Raw genomic sequence first — 19,815 nt, forward strand, 5'->3', positions numbered from 1 at the left:
TTTGTATAGTCTGGAGTTCAGAAAAGAGTTGAAGACAAATACTAGAAAAGTTGTGGTTGTACGTATATAGCTGGGGCCATAGGATAGTGAAAGGAGAGTCAGTGAGCAGGGACTTGGGAGCAAAGCCAGGAGGTGGCTGTGAGGTGTGGAGCGGACACCTTGAGAAGTTTGGCTGAGCGGGGTGTGTGTGTGTGTGTGGTGTGTGCGTGCAAAGATGCGCACAAAGTGGATGATCAGGGGGCACTGGAAGTCAGCCTAATGCCCATCAACATGGGGATAGATATCATACTTATATCGCAGCATAGTCACATACAACAGATTTGATATGATACATCAGTAAAAACTAAGGCAAAACAGCCATCTGCAACAACATGGAATAGTTTTAGAGGCATAAAAAGCAATGCAGTAAACTGCATACAGTATGAGACCAGGTGTACTCTTGATGAACAAGCAAAAAGTAAGACATTCTTTGGGCAAACACATGGTAAAAACTACTTAAAAACAAAAAAATAAGGGATGGTTCTTCCCGGGATCTAGATAGGGCTATAGAAATGAGAGACGATTGCAGAGGTGAGCACACAGTATACACATGGTGTGTTATAAACTTGTGCACCAGAAACCTGTATTTCACTCCAGTAAATTCAATAAAAAGTTTTTTGTTTTTTTTTTGTATTTTTCTGAAGCTGGAAACGGGGAGAGACAGTCAGACTCCCGCATGCGCCCGACCGGGATCCACCTGGCACACCCACCAGGGGCGATGCTCTGCCCACCAGGGGGCGATGCTCTGCCCCTCCGGGGCGTCGCTCTGCTGTGACCAGAGCCACTCTAGCGCCTGGGGCAGAGGCCAAGGAGCCATCCCCAGCGCCCGTGCCATCTTTGCTCCAATGGAGCCTTGGCTGCGGGAGGGGAAGAGAGAGACAGAGAGGAAGGAGGGGGGGTGTGGAGAAGCAAATGGGCGCTTCTCCTATGTGCCCTGGCTGGGAATCGAACCCGGGTCCCCCGCACGCCAGGCCGACGCTCTACCGCTGAGCCAACCGGCCAGGGCCAATAAAAAGTTTTTTAATAAAGAAATGGACCCTGGCGGGTTGGCTCAGCGGTAGAGCGTCGGCCTAGCGTGCAAAGGACCCGGGTTCGATTCCCGGCCAGGGCACACAGGAGAAGCGCTCATTTGCTTCTCCACCCCTCCGCCACGCTTTCCTCTCTGTCTCTCTCTTCCCCTCCCGCAGCCAAGGCTCCATTGGAGCAAAGATGGCCCGGGCGCGCTGGGGATGACTCTGTGGCCTCTGCCTCAGGCGCTAGAGTGGCTCTGGTCGCAACATGGCGACGCCCAGGATGGGCAGAGCATCGCCCTCTGGTGGGCAGAGCATCGCCCCCTGGTGGGCGTGCCGGGTGGATCCCGGTCGGGCGCATGTGGGAGTCTGTCTGACTGTCTCTCCCCGTTTCCAGCTTCAGAAAAATGAAAAAAAAAAAAATAATAATAATAACCTAAAAAAAAAAGAAAAAAAAAGAAATGGGAGATGAAATTGGGGGGAGCACAGGGGTGATGCAAGCTATTAACTATTTTCTAGTTTTGGAGTTAGGGAGAAATTTTATGGGTTATATAATTGTGCTTTATAACAACTGTGGAATATATATATTTGTAGGTATCATATGTTTAAAAAGATGGAGAAGAAATAGCTATAATGTAAGGCTAGGTGGTCGGAAGAGTAGCTGCTTGGAGCCTGCTGAGATTGAGTACTTCTGACCTCCCACAGTGGGAGGAGCTTAGCCAGGGAACCAGGCCTGGGAGTGACCAGGAAAGGACCCACAGCTGGAAGTCCCAGCCAGCTGCTTCCCTCTGTGACCCTGGACAAGCCTGCCTCTTCCTTTTTCTCAGCCTCAATGGCTCTGTGAACACGAGGAAGGTGGCCCAATTCCTATTGTTTCAGAGCAGCATAATCAGAAGGCCTCAGTCACAGGTGGGAGAGGTATATATGGACCCCAGGGTTCTGGTTGCTACCCTCCCCTGTCCCTCACTGACTACCTCAGCCTCTGGCATCCTCATGTCCCTGGGTGGTGGCCTCAGAGCCAAGGCAACCAGTGGGTCCATCCAGAACCCCTGCCTTCTATTCACTGCTCTGCCACAGACTTTAGGCCCATTGCCTGAAACATCCTGCAGATTCTGATACCAATGTCAGGCTAGACAAGCCCTGACCTCGGTCACAGAGAATTTCTATACACAGAGCACAGACCCCTTTGATTCTCTTGGCAGATGGTTAAAAGCTCACAACATCCAGACACCATTCTGGTGCTGAGGATATAGGCACAAAGAAGATACACAAAAGTCCTTGTTCTCACGGAGCTAACATTCTGTGCAAAACACAATGTGTTTATTTATTTATTTATTTATTTTACAGAGACAGAGAGAGAGTCAGAGGGATAGACAGGGACAGACAGAAATAGAGACAGATGAGAAACATCAATCATTAGTTTTTCGTTGCGCGTTGCGACTTCTTAGTTGTTCATTGATTGCTTTCTCATACGTGCCTTGACTGCGGGCCTTCAGCAGACCGAGGAACCCCTTGCTGGAGCCAGTGACCCTGGGTCTAAGCTGGTGAGTTTTTGCTCAAGCCAGATGAGCCCATGCTCAAGCTGGCGACCTCGGGGTCTCGAACCTGGGTCCTTCAACATCCCAGTCCAATGCTCTATCCACTGCGCCACCGCCTGGTCAGGCCACAGTGTGTTTCTGGTGTGTCAGTGATACACACTCAAGAGGAGAAGCAGGAAAGTAGGACAGGAAGTGTGTGGTGGTATGAGCACGGGGCCTCAGTAAAGTGACTTCAAGTAAAGACTGAAGGCAGTGCGGAGTGAGCCTTGTAGACACCTGGAGGGAGAACATGCGGGCTGGAGAAACAGCCAGTGCTAAGGTCCTGAGGTAGGAACATGGAGAGGCCACTGCTGGAATGGAAAGAGGGAGGGGAGAGTGGAAGAAGGAAAGAAGGTAAGGAAGGAAGGTAAGGAAGGAAGGAAGGTAGGAAGGAAGGAAAGAAGAAAAGAAGGAAGGAAGGTTAGGCAGGAAGGTTAGGCAGGAAGGCAGGAAGGAAGGCAGGCAGGCAGGCAGGCAGGAAGGAAGGAAGGAAGGAAGAAAAGGCAGGAAGGTAGGCGGAAGGAAGGAAGGAAGAAAAGGCAGGAAGGTAGGCAGGAAGGAAGGAAGGCAGGCATGCATCATGGTTCCTGTGGGTCTTTGATCTTAGTTCTGAGTTCTCTCTCTCTCTCTCTCTCTAGGACATGAGCAGCCACGGGAGCCCTGCCTCCTGTCCCATTCTCCCAGTCCTGGGCACAGCATTAGGATGAATGAGTGGCGTATAAAGGACCCCGTCCTACCTCTGGGCCTTGGTTTCCCTATCTGTACAATGAGGCTTCAATCTGTTGAGGTCTGAGGAGCCCCCCAGCTCTAACTTCTTCCAGAACTTTGAAGCCTCATGTCATGATCCTACTTCCCTACCCACCCCATGCCCCACCCCAGCTGCAGCTGTGCATGGAGCCGGGTGGGTGAGGCGGCTGGGGGGTGGGTGGCAGAAAGAACTCTCCACCCCAGGCCAGGACCCTCCAGGGCTTTGCAGGTAAAGGTTTGGTCCTCAGCCTGGTAGTCCTGGCTTTGGGAAGAGCCCCTCACTCCCCACCCAGCCTGCTCTCCTACTCCCATTCAGGGCCACTGGGGGACAGGCACCCACAGCCAGCACCCTGGTCTGGCTGGTCTCACTGTATCCTCCTTTAGGTAGGGTTCTGCAGACCTGGAAGAGGTGGAAGCAGCCATCTCAGGCTAGGCTGGGGTGCTGAAACCCTCAACGGGAGCAGGCTGTAGCCACTCAGTGGGCAAACCTGACCTTGGTTTCTTACCCACCTCTGTGCTGACCTTGGAGTGGAAGCAGGCATGGCCCCAGACCCCCTGTGCACTGCAGGGACCACACTATGGCACCTAAGAGCACACAGACAGAGGCCAGCTCCCCTGGATCAAAATACCAGCTCTGCTACTCACTGGCTATGTGGCTTTAGGTAAGAGCACAATTTCAGTTCCTGCCTCACAGGGCTGCTGGGACCACAGAAGGAGCTATGCCTGGCACGTAGGGAGTGTTTCCTTTTATCGTGCTACACCCTCTCGTGGTCCTTATGTCATCATGCCCATCTTATATCCAAGGAAACAGACCTGGGGAGATTGCCTCAGTAAGGGGTAGAGAGTAGAGGTTCTAGTCCGGATTGACACGACGTTGGCTTGTTTTCGTTTGTTTTTTACATTGTGAAGTATATTTTGTGAACATGCAGATTACATACAGGTATAATTAAAATAACACACTCAAAACCCACAAATGAACAAAAGCCCCCAAACACTCAAGTGCCACCATCAGCTCTGGCAGATTATCAAACTCTTGGGCTTCAGTTTCCTCATCTGTAAAGTGGGGATGATGAGGGTCAGAGGAGTGAGGTGCTTCAGGTTTGTTATACCGTTAGCATTCCACAGTGATGGAGCGAGTTGGAAAGCCAGGTAGGACTTGCCAGAGCTCAAGGTCTCCCTGGTGTCTGTACTCAGGGGCCAAGGTCAGGAGTGCCTAGGTGAGTGGGGCTGGAGGCTGAGAGGACACACAGCTCAGGGCCAGGTATGCCCAGCACACAGATGAGGTCACTAACCTAGGGATATGCCTTTGAGTCTTCCAGGGACCCACCCACATCCCTGCTGGCTGATAAGGAGGGTTCTTAAAATGGGGGTCACAACAGGTCCCTAGAACAGCTCTGGTAGGGCCAGCAAGAATGTGTTCCTGCCCTCCCCATGCCTCTCATTCCCCTACCTGTGTCCTGGCTTCTGGCCCCAGGTGGAGGCCCAGTGCGAGGGTTGGGGAGACTGGATTAGTAGGTGGTGAACCCACTAGGAAACAGTCTGGAGGCTAGACAAGCTGAATCATAGCATAGGTGCTGAGGGACATTCAGGGAAAGACATGGGTCTGCTCTAGACACAGAGTGTTTAAGCCCAGACCGGCATTTGAAGGCTTGTAGACAGATGTTGTGGCTCAGGGAGAGATGATGGAGCCCTGTGGAGCACCTGTGTTTAAGGGATAGCTGAAGGGGAGGAAGAAGTCAAGGTCATGAGCTCCCCTGGCCCTGGAGCCTGAAGACTGTGGGACCTCAGGAGGTTCAGATGGGTCAGGGCAGGCAAGGGAAGCCCACGCTCTTCTAGGAAACCTGGAGGAAAACCCCAGAGGCCCTCTTCCCACAGGAACTCCCTACAGCTTCAGCCCCAGCTCTGGTTCTGGAAATCACCACCCCCAGCCCAATATCATCTCGCCAGCCTTTAAATACCATTCTATGCCAACAGCTCCCCAGGTTAGATTTCCATCCCAATTCTGTTTCCAGACTTTAGACTCCCATGTACATCTGCCAACTGGACACATTTTCATCCCCCAAGCCTGCTCTTCCCACACACTCTTCCCTGTCTCAGTAAATGGCAAATTCATCTTCCCATTGCTCAGGCCAAAAACTTTGAAGTCATCCCTGACGTCTTTCTCTCACACCCTACATTGCAGTTATCAGCAAATCCTATAGGTGTTACCTGCTAAGTGTATCTAGAATCCAACCACTTCCCACCACCCTGGATTTGAGCCACCGTCACCTCTCTCTTGAATTGTAGCAGTGGTTTTCTGACTGGTCTCCCAGCATCTCCCCTTGCTCTGACTCAGCCCAACAGCAGCTGGAGTGATCCCTCAAAAAAAAAAAAAAAAAAAAAAAGAGCTACAGAGTTTATCATTTACTCCTCTGCCCTAAATCTTCCAATAGCCTCAAGGCCCTTGTTACTCTATCCCTCATTTATTCCTCTACAGCCTGATGGCTTTGCTGTCCCTTTAAGGTGCAGGGCATGTTTCCACCATTGAGCCTTTGTCATGGCTGTTTCCTCCTGCAGTGTTCTTCCTTCAGATATCTGCATGGCTTGTTTTTTCCTCCCTGTGTTTATACGGTGTATATCAACCATCAGGGAGAAACAGTATTTTTTTTTAAAGTGAAAAGGTAATACATTTAGGCCCTGGCTGCTTTGCTCAATGGGTAGCATCAGCCCAGCATACAGACATCCCAGGTTTGATTCTCAGACAGGGCACACATGAGAAGCAACCATCTGCTTTTCGACCCCCCCCCCCCATTCTTTCTCTTCCCCTCTTGCAGCCAGTGGCTTGATTTGGATTGAGTGTCAGTCCCAGGCGCTGAGGACAGCTTGGTTGATTTGAGCATTGGGTCCCAAACGGTGGTTGTCGGGTAGATCCTGGTCAGGATGCATGCGGAAGTTTGTCTCTCTCTTAGGAAGGAAGGAGGGAGGGAGGGAGGGAGGGAGGGAGGGAAGGAAGGAAGGAAGGAAGGAAGGAAGGAAGGAAGGAAGGAAGGAAGGAAGGAAGGAAGGAAGGAAAATAAGAGAAAGAAGGAAAGAAGGAAGAAAGGAAGAAGGGAAGAAGGGAAGGGAAGGGAAAGGAGGGAGGAAGGGAGGGAGGAAGGGAGAGAAGAAGGGAGGGAGGAAGGACAGAAAATAAGACAGAAAGAAGGAAGGAAGGAAAAAGAAAAGAAAAGAAAGGTAATATATTTAAAAGATATTGATATTGACTATAGCCCTGGCCAGGTAGCTCAGTTGTTTGGAGCATCATCCCAATACACTAAGGTTACACTAAGGTTGTGTGTTTGATCCCCAGTCAGGGCACATACAGAAATCAATCAACAAATGCATAAGTGAACAATAATGTTCTTCTCTAAAAGTTAATGAATAAAAATTTAAAATATTGGTTATGAGACAGATGAGATGAGAAGCATCAGCTCGTAGTTGTGGCACCTTAGCTGCTCATTGACTGCTTTCTCATATGTGCCTTGACTGGAGGGCTCCAGCTGAGCCAGTGACTATGGGCTTACAACTCTGATCCCAAGCTCTTTCAAGCCAGTGACCTCAGGGTCTTGAACCTGGGTCCTCAGCATCCCAGGCCAATGCTCTACACACTGTGCCACTGCCTGGTCAGGGCTAAAGTTTTAAATAGTTTTATTTATTTTTTTACAGAGACAGATAGAGAGTCAGAGGGATAGACAGGGACAGACAGACAGGAAATGGAGACAGATGAGAAGCATCAATCATTAGTTTTTCATTGCACATTGCGACTTCTTAGTTGTTCATTGACTGCTTTATCATATGTGCCTTGACTGCGGGCCTTCAGCAGACTGAGTAACCCCTTGCTGGAGCCAGCGACCCTGGGTCCAAGCTGATGAGCTTTTTGCTCAAGCCAGATGAGCCCGCGCTCAAGCTGGCGACCTCGGGGTCTCGAACCTGGGTCCTTCCACATCCCAGTCCAACGCTCTATCCACTGCGCCACTGCCTGGTCAGGCATAAAGAACTTTATTGAAGCAAACTGTGAACACTCCCAAATCCCTAGGCTCCTGGTTTGAGGGTACATACTGCTCCCTCTTGGCCACTGTAGGAAAACCCCTCCTTCTTTGGGGTTGCCGGTATTCTCTGTATTTGTACATAATATAAATCTTCCTCCCATTTATCCTGACCTTGTGGGTGAGATGTGTGAGCTGCCACTGCTCTGACCGTGTACTCGAGAGGACACAAGTTTTGGGGCCAGACCTTGTAGGAGTATCAATTTGTTAATTGAGTGATTTTAGGTTAGTGACCTGAACTTCAACCATCAGTTTCCCCACTAGTGAAATGGGGATGGATAATAAGAGTACATTCTTCATGGGACTCTTGAGCAGTAAAAGATGGGCACAGTGCTTGGCATTAATATATTAAGAGCTTGGAAGAGACCCTTGGGAAAGTGTGGGTACATGAGGACTTCTGACTCCTTCACCCATGTGTCAGGCTAGGGTGCGTGGGGGTAGAGTAAGGGATGGAGGTGACTGAAAGCCCCAACCCCTATCACAGCAACTCAGGACTGCTCTGTTTTTCCTCCTAAGTGAGCTACCTTGAGAGATGGCCTTGGGACTGACTCTAGAGGCTTGACTACTGAGATGTCAAATAACACAGGCCAACTCTTCCACCTCTCAGACCATTTCCCCAACACCCTCCCAGTGGCTTAGGACAGTGAACGAGCAGGATTACCCACCAACAAATGCAAAGACCAATGCCCAAACACTGGAAGCAAACTGCCCAGTTACAGAAGAGCTGAGGCAGCCAATTGAACATCTTAGCAGTTCAGGCGGTTCTCTGAATCCAGGTCTCTCTGGAGGCTTTGCAGCATGGAGCCAGGGCAAGGACAGTCTGGGCCACTGGGAAGGACACCCAGGCAGTTCTGCTTGGGGATGACAGTGCACCTTATCCAGAGGATTTAGGCTCCTCCTGGCCACTATTAACTTAATTGGAGAATTGTTTAGTTATTATCACCAGGGCAATATTAGGCTGGGAAACCCAAGGCCTGGATCCAGTCATGGCTTGGCACACGAGTGTGATCCCACAGAGCCTTTGTAGACTAGGGTTGGATGGGCTTAGAGAAGGCCTGGGGAACTGTGAGCTCCAAAATGGTATGAGAGATGGTATAGGACGTTGGTACTGAGGCCACGTGGGCAGTTTGGGAGAATTTGCCTGATGAGGAAGGCAGGTCTGAGGGGTAGAAGCTCTAGCTTCCCCCATTTTTTTTTTTTAATTGAGAGGTGGGGAGACAGAGACAGACTTCCACACACACCTTGACCAGGATCCATCTGGCAAGCCCCCTACTGGGTGATGCTCTGCCCATCTATGGCCATTGTTGTTGCTTGGCAACTGAGCTATTTTTAGGACCTGAGGCAAGGCTATGGAGCCATCCTCAGTGCATGGGGCCAACTTGCTCAAACCGTTTGAGCCATGGCTGTGGGAGGAGAAGAGAGAAAGAGAAAGGGGGGAGGGGTGGAATAGATGGTCGCTTCTCCTGTGTGCCCTGACTGGGAATCAAACCCAGGACTTCCATAGGCTGGGCCGATGCTCTACTAGAGCCAACCAGCCAGGGCCTTCTTCCCTAGTTTTGAAGAGGTGGCACAGCAGCAATTTCTCCTTAGAGAACAAAGTCTCAGGCTTTCAGATATGAAGCACGAGGGCTGGCACCTTGCAGGAAGGACTCCCCAAACCTGAATCTTAGGAGGACCTTCTGTTTGAGACTTTGTACCTCCCTCACAAGAGTGACCCGCATCCCCCACACTGCCTGCCTCTGGCCTGCCTGGGGCCTGTCCAGCGCACTGTCAGAGCTGCTTCCTCCAGAAAGCAATCTGGAAGACTGCTTTCCTCTCTTGTTCCGCACACAACCCCCCAGTGCACGCAGGGCTGGCCTCTCTCACAGTGGTGCCAGCCCTGCCAGAGGAAATTCCAGAGGTAAGAGCTTGGTCTGGAAAGCTCTGGCTCCATAAACAAGCTCCTGCTGGAGGGGGAAGCAAAGATACAATCTGATTTGTGGGGAGCAACAGTGTGGGGTCCTGGTGCCCACAGGCTTCCTCCATGTCTGGGGTGGAGGGGTAGGGGTATGTTTTCCTTTAGTCCACTTTCACAGTCTTGTCTAAGGCCACTGCTCATTAGAAAATGAGAAGCAGCTTCCTTTTGTTGGGGGGAGGGAGGTCTGAGGTCCCTATGGTGATGAGAGGGGCTAGCTCTCTGCTGATCCTTGGCATCATACCCTACCTCCTAGATTTCCTGAAATCTTTTCCCTCTTTTTAGCACCAACTCCCACCACCCCATCCTCTCTCTTGGATCACTCCCACAGCTCTTGGCTGGGCCTCTTACCTGTTACCCCTCCAATCCCTGGGCAAACAAAGATCCACGGTAACATTCAGCCTGCTGCTGTTTTTGTACAACCCATGAGCTAAGAATAGTTTTCACGCTTTAAAAAGGTTGGGCAAAATAAAATATTATTTTGTGATGTAAAAATTACATGAAATTCTGATGTGTCTAGGATACTGTTAGAACAGTCATGCTCATTGACTACATTTGCTGACTCCTGCTCTAGATCATAAATTCAGCCAAGCCAATCTCTGCTTAGGATCCTTTAGTGGCTCCCAAGCTGACTTGTCTACCTCTCCTGCTTCATTACCTGTTCTTCTAGGTGTCTGCCCACTTTGGATGGTCCTTCCTTAAACTGTCCACAAACCACACCCCAGGCTTGTCTCACTCCCTTTACCTTCAATGGCAGGTCTCTCCTTCACATGGTGAAGACTCGGCTCAAATGCTTCCTCCTGCTTCCCTTCCCAACACGGTCCCTACCCCAAGCATGCGAGTCCTACCATGTGACAAGAAATTCCTCATGTCTCTTCAGCTTTTAATAAGACTAATGCCCTATAGTATTTGTGCCAGACCAACCAATTCCATTGTATGTATTCAGGTGTGTCCCCTCTGGATTACTAATTAAAGAACAGGCCGCACCTGCTCCCCATAGCCATACTACAGGGCTGGTGGGAAGTAGGACACAAGCATTAACCTGAAGAGGCCCGCTTAGCATTCTAACCTTTTACTTGGCTAGTATTATGGAGAAAAAAGATGCTTACATATTTTCCATATATCAAGTATCATTTTTATAAACTTTCAGCACCTCTGATGAATCAGGCACCTCTACATACGTTATCGCATTCAATCACAACGCTGGTGAAGTAGTCTGATACCTCCTTCCCCAAGTGGCAAGTTGTCATGTGGCACAGCTGGAACCTGGAATCTGGTTTCCTGCCTCTTGATTCCATGATGCTCTCAATATACAGTTCACCAATGATACCCACTGACTGAAAGATGTAACAGATGTTGTGGGTTTCCTGTTGGGTGAAGGACCACTGAGCTTGTGCTAAATAGGCCCAGATAAGGTGGTTTTATAGTCCCTCTCTTCCCTTTAGTCGTCTGTTCCCACTGCTGTACCTGATGCCTTTCAAGGCAGATTGTCTGGGTCAGGACCAAAGGGTAACCCTGTTCTGTGAAAATTAAGTGCTGGTTTTGTAAAGTAATTTCTCAAATTTCCTGTTGCTTTGGGCATTGTGGCTTGTTTTGGAGAAGAAAGTTGTTGGAAGTTTGGTCCCCTGTGCTGGAGGTGTGTCGATGCAGAAGGCCAAACTAATGTAGCTGGTGATGCACTTCCCTTAAAGGGGCCAGAAGCATGCCTCCAGTGGGCTAAGCTGGACTGTCCACATACATTTCTGACTATTCAAACAGAAGTCCAGTGCTCAGAGATAGGAGAGCCAATATGGCTGCCACAGGCCTGGGTGAAGCAAAACAGGAAAGAGAAGTCTAACTGGAGCTCTTTTTCAAGCAGAGAGAAGGCGTCAGAGCTATATTGGTCATACATAGAGTCCACAGTGGGAACTGGCAGGAGCTTGCTCTAGTCTATGTTCTCTGCCAGCATGGTGGATAGCTAAAGTGATGTGATGTGATGTGAGGTGCCCCTGGACTTTAGAAAATGGAATTCCTTAAAGCCACCCAGCCCCTCTGCTGGGTCTAGAACTAATGGTGCTGAGAACTACTAAACTAAGTTCAGCTAGATAGATCCAGGAGAGTTTTTGGCAAAAGACTCAGGTAAGATAGCTGGGTTCAACAGAACATGTGTGATTCTGGGTATGGTGTACCAACTCAATGCTTGGTATTTCAGACTGAGAAGTATGCTCTTGTCTTTCCAAAGACTAATTAGTTTAGATTAAGAAAGCAAGGTGCAGGTGACGTTGTATACATTTTTTAGGAGGAGGATGGATCCCTGGGACAACTGAGGCTATGACTAAGTGCCATCAAATTGGTTTCAGGCTAAAATTCTGGTTTGTCCAAACCAAGCCCAAAGTTCCCCTACACCTCTGAGCAATCACAATGAAGGTTTGAGGAGCCTCTGCAAACACATGACTGAATCACTAGTGACTGTGCGTCAACATCTGGCTGCACAGAGACACTTCACACAAAGGGACTAGAGGACGGGGTTTCTGACACACTCATGTTTTGGATGCAGCAATACAACAAAGTATGTGAGGCTGTGAGTCCACCAGGAAGTTGGGAACAAGCATGATTTATCTGCTGGCAAATGAATCTCCACCCCACCTAATCATTAAAATACATCTTGAGCTTCTCAGTCCTGGACATCAAAGTAGTCAATTACCGGCTCCTTGGCTATTTTCTGTAAATTATTGCTCCCAGGATTCCTGAAAAGCAAACAAAGAATGATCCAACTTTTCTCTCTGGGGAAAACAGATTTGTGTCTTCAGAAAGTTAAGAATTGCCTGATTTATAATTTGTGAAGCTTTGATAAGATAGAGGGGTCTATATGAGCTGAGAACTATTGAAATTTGGTGATGGGCACACAGGGGTTCACTATATTTTTTACATAGTTTTGTTTTTTAAGGTTTTTTTTTTTTTCTTTTTTCTTTTCTGAAGCTGGAAACGGGGAGAGACAGTCAGACAGACTCCCGCATGCGCCCCACCAGGATCCACCTGGCACGCCTGCCAGGGGGCGATGCTCTGCCCCTCCGGGGCATTGCTCTGTTGCGACCAGAGCCACTCTAGCGCCTGGGGCAGAGGCCAAGGAGCCATCCCCAGCGCGCGGGCCATTTTTGCTCCAATGAGCCTCGGCTGCGGGAGGGGAAGAGAGAGACAGAGAGGAAGGAGGGGGGGGTGTGGGGGGTGGAGAAGCAAATGGGCGCTTCTCCCATGTGCCCTGGCCAGGAATCGAACCCGGGTCCCCTGCACGCCAGGCCAATGCTCTACCGCTGAGCCAACCCGCCAGGGCCAGGTTCACTATATTAATACTATTTTCTCTGCCCTAAAAATTTCCACAACAGTTTTATATAAAACTAAAGCAAGCAAAGGAAAACAAAAAGACAGCATGGCATAAACAGGCCCATGACGATACACGGTTATCCAGGTGGTACTGGACACATTTGTGGAGTAACGTGTGAACAGTCCACCTGTTTCCAAAACCACTGCCCACGTAACAATCTGTGCTGACTGGAATCCAGGACACCTGCTTCCCAAGGATGATTAGGGCCGAACCTAGGGGGCTACATGGCCCCAGATGCTCCTCCTGGGCTCTGCCTAACAGGCAACACCTAGTGCTCTACACAGTTCCATGGGAACACCGCTTGCTGTGATCCTCATATGACACTTCCCCTTCCGTAAGGGGAAGTGGGCATAACAAACATCAAATTGGGACCCCTCTAGCATGACAAATGTGTCTGACATCCAGTCAAACCCTATATATTTGAACACGATACCCCAAGGCCAAGTCCGAGGAGGCTGCCAATGGCTGGGACAGCCCAGGATAGCTCAGCCCTGACAGCTTCTCTGAACAGACAGGGAACTTTGGAAAGTAGCTAAAGAATCCTTACTTGTCTGGCTGATGTCTGTGATGTGGAATTGGTGGTGGAGGCCGTGACTGCATTTCCTTTTCTAGTATACCTGTCAGCGTGATAGGAGGACAAATGGACTTCCCCCTGATAAAAATAAGAACACAAAATATTGAACAGTGAGGACTGTTGGTGGAGACAGGCAGACAGCTGGAAATCCGCAGAGCATCATACAGGTCCCTCTCTCATGTGACCCAACTCTGCTCAGGCACGGTCATCTCCATTTAACCCCTGTCCCCTCCAACCACCTCTGCTGGGCCTGTTACCTCTTTTTTCTCATCTCACACCTGAGTTTTCTTCAATGGGAAGTTCTTGCAACTCTCTCAGGTTCTGACTGTGATCCTAGGTCATCCCTGTCCCCTCCTGTTTCATATACTGCCCCAGTTTCCTCTGATGACAAATGTTTCCAGGGGATGCCCTGAGTCACAGTCTAGCATTCTTTCTGTTTCCATCATGCCAGACAGAAGGGAAAAAGGGACAGATGTAATGGGCAGGCGCCCAACCCAGATGCTCAGGGTCAGTTCCCTTAGCCCAAGGAATTCTGCCGCCAGTGACTAATGAAAATGTGGGCAGATGTGAGGCTCATGTTCTTTAGGTGGATCTGTTCTCTGGCCTGAAGTTTGCTGTCTGGTTTGGGCCTTTAGATAGTCTCAGAATGGTTGTCCCAGAAGCAGATTTTCCAACTATTCTTCCAGGAGAGGAAATAAGGAAAGCAACTATGATAGACTGTTCCTGGGTCGTTTGTCCCACCAAGCAGTTTCTCCTGTGATGACAAGATCCACCCACCTAATGGCAGTGACCACGACATTGCGCTTTGGTTCATTGTCATAGCTCATGCTCTCCAGGCCGTACACTTGGGCTAGCTCGTGGATGATCCGGCGGTGGTCTCTGTTCATGGGAGGGAAGAAATGGCTCTTCTTACCACTCTTTCCCTGCAGTAAGGGAAAAGAAAGTGATTGATAAAACCATCTTAACAAAATATACTTACAAAGGTCCTTCCCTGCACACCAGAACAGCCTGGGTCAATAATGAGGTGTCTGAGTTTTAGAGGCTATAGTGTATAGCATTTAAGCGACTGCTAAGCAAGCTGAATGCTTTGGGAGGACTAGGGCTGATGCACTTAATCTACTTGTAAGCCACATGGTAGCAGCGGGCCAGGGTTAGGGACAAAGGGTGAGTGAATAAGACTTACAGATAGTGTACAGTTCCTCCTAGGGCCGTGATAGCGAACCTTTTTATAAAAACCGTCCGCTTTTGCATTGCTGGTCAACCTGGTCCCTCCTGCCTACTAGTGGGCGTTCCAGCTTTCACGGTGGGCCAATCGTGGCACCGTTTGGTTGCTCCGCTATGCCCACCATGAAAGCTGGAACGCCCACTAGTGGGCGGGAGGGACCAGGTTGACCAGCACTGCAAAAGCGGGCGTTTTTATAAAAAGGTTTGCCATCACGAGCCTAGGGGAACTATAAGTGGGAAGTGAGCTATAGATCCAAAAAATGACTAAATAAATGTAAAACTTATAAGATAAGAAACTCTCACTTCAGTACATTCTCACTGAAACCATGAGTGTGCAGATACACACAGGCAGAGAAATACATTTGCTCAGGTTTCCTAATTTGGAGAAGAATGATTCCATTCCCTCCTCTGTGTTAGTATCCTGCTGAGAGGTGGGGAGGGGGAGGAGGGGAAGGGGTAAGACAGATGGCGGAAAGGAAACCCTTTATTAGACATGAAGTTAAAGCCCTTCAGAGATCTGAGGGCCCAGCATGTCTTCCTAAGCATCTCAGTTATTCAACCATCACTATTGAAACCCCTTGCCTAGGTTTCTCCACCCATTCTGAGGCTCTGACCTAGGATTTTTATTTACATGTAATTTGCAGATATCTTTTCTGAACCAGGATAGGGGTTCTGTGGATAGTATTATGGATGGGCTTTTGGGAAAGATAAGGATCCTCAAAAGGAAGTTGTGAATTTTTCTATTACATTCTATATCAATTATTCTATATCAACAGTGTTTCTGGGACTTGATTTTTTATCAAGCTGGCCTTAGAGACACGTCCAATTGGATGCTTTGACTTCAACCTTATTCACGGCTTCCACAAGGGCTTCCATTTCCTTCTCAACGTCACTGACAAACTTTAAGTCCTTCCTGAAATGAGAAATCACTACAGTTAACTTCATCTGTTTGTGCTCTTTGAAAATCCCTCCTGCCCACCCTTTCTGCCTGTAAAGTGTAGGACAATGGACAATGTGGGCAGAAAAATTTGCAAAGATCAGGAATTGTCAGACAACAGAATGTTGACTGTGATGAAATAAAGAAAGAGAAAAAGGGAAAACAAAGATGTGGACAGAGAAATAGCCACCAGAGGGCCAGGGGACAGGTGGACAAGAGCTGTTACTGCCCAAGTGTGGACCTCTGTGACTGAGACCTCGGTAGACAGAGGTGAAATTCAGCCAGAGAATTTAGGCCAGTCTAGCCCTAGGGAGACTCAAACTCCTACCATGGGGCACATCCCCTCAAAGTTAAAATTCTTCAAGGGGATAGTTCTGAGAAACTGAGAGAAGGTATTTTATTAAACATAAAATCTCTTGTAACAGACATATAAACTTTTACTGGGCCCTGGCCCAGTGGCTCAGTGGCTAGAGAGTCAGTCTGGCGTATGGACATCCCAGGTTCAATTCCTGGTCAAGGCACATAGGAGAAGTGATCCTCTGTTTTTCTCCCCTTCCATCTTCCCCTTCTCTGCCCCCCCCCCCCCCAGCAGCCAGTGGCTTGATTGGTTTGAGCGCTGGCCCCAGGCACTAAAGATAGCTCAGCTGGTCTGAGCACATCAGCCACAGGTGCTAAAAACAGCTCAGTAGATTTGAGCACTGGCCCGATACAGGGTTGGCAGGTGGATCCTGGTTGGGGTGCATGTGGGAGCCTGTCTCACTATCTCCTCTCCTCTCACTTAAAAACAAACAAATAAATAAAAAAGCCAAGAAAACTTTGGTTCCATCACAGAGGAGTACATATTAGTTAAATATGAAAAGACCAAATCTTTATTATATGCGGCTTAAGTGTCTGTTTGTCACCAATAGCTTATTGGTTGCTTGCGTAACTGTCTATTTGTCGCCGATAGCTTATTGGTTGCTTGCGTAACTGTACTAGCCAATGGGGTGAAGTTGCCACGGCTGAATGCAAATTGAGCGGGTCAGGGGGAAGGTGAACATTTGTTTGCATTGGCAACCATCTGCTTTTGAAACAATTTAAGGCTGAACGCGAATTGAGCATGTCAGGGGGAAGGCGAACATTTGTTTGCATTGGCAATCATCTGTTTTACATAAAAACTATGTCTTAATGTAATTTCTTTTAAGAATGCCTCCTAGAAAATACAGCACTGAAGAGGAGAGAAAAGGAGCTAAAGCTGCACAAAAATGGCTTTCTCGATAAAAAGAAACCACTGAGCAGAGAAAGACAAGGCTTGCTTCAGTCGCAGAGCAAATGTGTCTTTCTCGGCAAAATGAGACTGATGAGCATAGAGAAACAAGGCTTGCCTCAGATGCAAGACAAAAAAGTCTGTCTTGACAAAATGAGTCCCTTGAACAAAGGCAGGAGAGAAATGCAAAAAAACGACAGAGTAATGCTGACCGAAACGCAAAAAGGATTAAAACAGTTTCAAACGGAGAAACTTTAATTTTTGAGCATTCCTCTGGTGACATGAATATTAAATGTGAACACTGTCAGTCCTTAAACTGATCAGTCCTAAAGTTAGAAACTAATCGATTTGACCATGGCAAGAAAGGATTTTCTCAATGTTGCAAGTACGAAAACATTGTAGTTCCACTAATTGAGAATTATCCACCACTCTTGAATAAATTATTGACTAATCAGCATCCAAATGGCAAACAGTACATGGATAGCATTCGATCCATTAATAGTTCGTTTGCTTTTGCGTCCATGGGAAACAAATCAATTGACTTGCCTGGACCAGGACTTTATTGCTTTCGACTTCATGGTCAAGTGAAAGAACGGACGTAAAATTAAAAATAATTGATGGTCCTCTGCAAGGCGAGCTTAAAAATGATGGAAAGATCTACACAAGAAATGTTGTGTACAAAGAGATCTTTGACATGTGAATTAACATTTTATTATTTAAATCACCTTTATTTATTGAGCTAGCGGTGGCTCTTAAGAAATGTACTGCCAGTGGTTTCCTTCATTGCACTCTACTTTAAGCAATTAAGCAAGTAGAAGGGGGAAACCCCATGGGGCACTAAGCAAAGGGGCATCCTTGCCGCCTGCCCTGGGTAATTCAGTTTGAATTAGCAGACACGTTTGCACAAATCATTTTAATTACAATTTATAATATCTAGAACGGTCATTTCGTATGACCGCCGGCTTTCTAGTACTTTATAAGCTACAATTAAAGTAGGTAACAAGTTAAATACCTGGCATCTTCTTTCAAACTGTCACTGAATTTTGATGCTGAAGAACGTACATTGAAAGGATCAGAGTCATCACTGATATGAAATGCCTCTGCTAGCCGCCTGAAAGAGAGAAGTATGTAAATAAAAGGAGGGGGAAAACATTTTATAGTAACACAGAGTGCTCATCATGTCCTAACTTCTTTATACATCAATAATCTCATTTCAGTAAACCCGATTATTGAGGAAAAAATAACAACTTGGGACAAGATATGGTATTGTCTTCATAGAAGAAAGTAAGACAGGTCTATGTGGGTCCCAGGCAAGTCACAAGCTGACAGTGGGAACTTAGATTTTCTGATGAAGAGAAGGTTGGGGGATGAGAACAGTGGGAATGGTCAAAGAGGGATGACCTTCTCTGAGGTTTCACCTAAACATCAGATACATAAAGTAGATTTATATTAAAATTAATATCATGTTATAGAAAGTCTAGGAAATAAAGTATTCCATTAACAACATAAACATTGCATTTTAGTACATTTCCTTTCTAATTTTTCCCTATAAATACAATACAACCAGTATATATAAAACTTTATATCTTTTTCTACCCTGTCATGAGATGATTAGCATTTCTCATATTATTATTCGGTTTTCACACATACTATTTTAATAGCTGCATAATCCTTGAATAATGTATATCTCATAATTTACTTAAACACTCCTCATTTAGGTTTCTTTAACAGATCTCCAGTTTCTCAATATTGTAGTGAAACAATATCTTTGAACAAAAAGCTCTTAATATTATTTCTCTGGAAAACATTTCCATGTGCAGGGTTACTGGACTCAGTGGTCTGGACCTTAGACGCTCGATCATTAGTCTGAATAGTCTCCATACCTGCCCGGCCATGTCTGATCAACAGCGTTATGAGTCTTGTAGCATCTCACCAACACCCTGTTAGTGTGTTTTTTTTTTCTTTTAAAGATGGATAAAATCCAGCTTAGCTCTTAGTATAATTTTCATTTACAATGAGACAGGTCTCTTGCAAGCTTAATGCCAATACGAATCTGGTTTACCACTGCTAGATTTTTCCAACTTTTTTTTTGTGTGTGTGTGGCAGAGATAGAATCAGAGAGAGGGACAGATAGGGACAGACAGACAGGAAGGGAGAGAGAGAGAAACATCAATTCTTCATTGTGGTTCCTTAGTTGTCCACTGTTTGATTTCTCATATGTGCCTTGATGGGGGGGGGGCTTCAGCAGACTGAGTGACCCCTTGCTTGAGCCAGCGACCTTGGGTTTAAGCTGGTGAGCTTTGCTCAAAACTGATGAGCCTGCACTCAAGCTGGTGACCTCAGGGTCTCAAACCCAGGTCCTCTTTGTCCTAGTCTGACGCTCTATCCACTGCGCCATCTCCTGGTCAGGCTAGATTTTTCCAATTTTAAAGAGAAGGATAATTTTCAAGAAAATTCCAAAGGGGGAGATTTTTTTATGTTCTGATTTGTCAGCCACTAATTCAAATGTAAACACTAATAAAACAAGTCTGTGGGAAAATCTGGCCTGCCAGTTTTTCATTTCTTAGTGAAGTACATATTTGTAACTTCAGATGGCATTTTCTCTTTTAAATTTGCATTTCTATTTTTTTCTTAGAGGTCAGTGGATATTAAAGAATGGGTATATGGCGAGAGTCATTATGTCATCACTGAGATTGAGGAGAAATTCAAAAGCCTTTCAGAAATAGAGAGGCAGTTCTAACCAGTAAGTGACATTTACTGAGCACCTACTCACTATGTGTTAGGATTGTGCCAAGAGCTGTATGAAGTCATCCTTAGTTCTTTTTAATTTTTTTAAAAAACTGATTTTAGAGAGAAGACAGCGTGAAAGAGAAAGGGGGGGCAGGAAGCATCAACTTGCAGCAGTGGCTTCTTGTATGTGCCTCGACTAGGCAAGCCCAAGGTTTCGAACCAGCAACCTCAGTGTTCCAGGTCAACACTTTATCCATTGTACCACTACAGGTCAGATCACCCTTAGTATGAGTGGGGTTTTTTTTTTTGTATTTTTCTGAAGCTGGGAACGGGGAGAGACAGTCAGACAGAC

At 47.3% G+C, this 19,815-nt stretch overlaps 1 protein-coding gene across 3 annotated transcripts in view; it reads right to left on the reverse strand.

Moving 5' to 3' along the window:
* Positions 1-10,335: 10,335 nt before the first annotated feature.
* Positions 10,336-19,815, reverse strand: part of NFX1 (nuclear transcription factor, X-box binding 1) — an 89,991-nt gene continuing 80,511 nt past the window's right edge. Inside the window, exons 20-24 of one of the 3 annotated variants that reach the window (XM_066256920.1) lie at positions 17,746-17,844; positions 15,397-15,463; positions 14,104-14,249; positions 13,300-13,404; positions 10,336-12,117 (exon numbers count right to left, since the gene is read on the reverse strand). In XM_066256920.1, coding sequence (XP_066113017.1) covers positions 12,045-12,117; positions 13,300-13,404; positions 14,104-14,249; positions 15,397-15,463; positions 17,746-17,844 — 490 coding nt within the window. In that variant the 3' untranslated portion in view covers positions 10,336-12,044. The remainder of the gene's footprint in view (positions 12,118-13,299; positions 13,405-14,103; positions 14,250-15,396; positions 15,464-17,745; positions 17,845-19,815) is intronic. The other 2 variants (XM_066256918.1, XM_066256919.1) reach the window with 2 other exon arrangements.

The sequence above is a fragment of the Saccopteryx bilineata genome, chromosome 2 (assembly GCF_036850765.1).
Source record: "Saccopteryx bilineata isolate mSacBil1 chromosome 2, mSacBil1_pri_phased_curated, whole genome shotgun sequence".
NCBI classification, from domain to species: Eukaryota; Metazoa; Chordata; class Mammalia; order Chiroptera; family Emballonuridae; genus Saccopteryx; species Saccopteryx bilineata.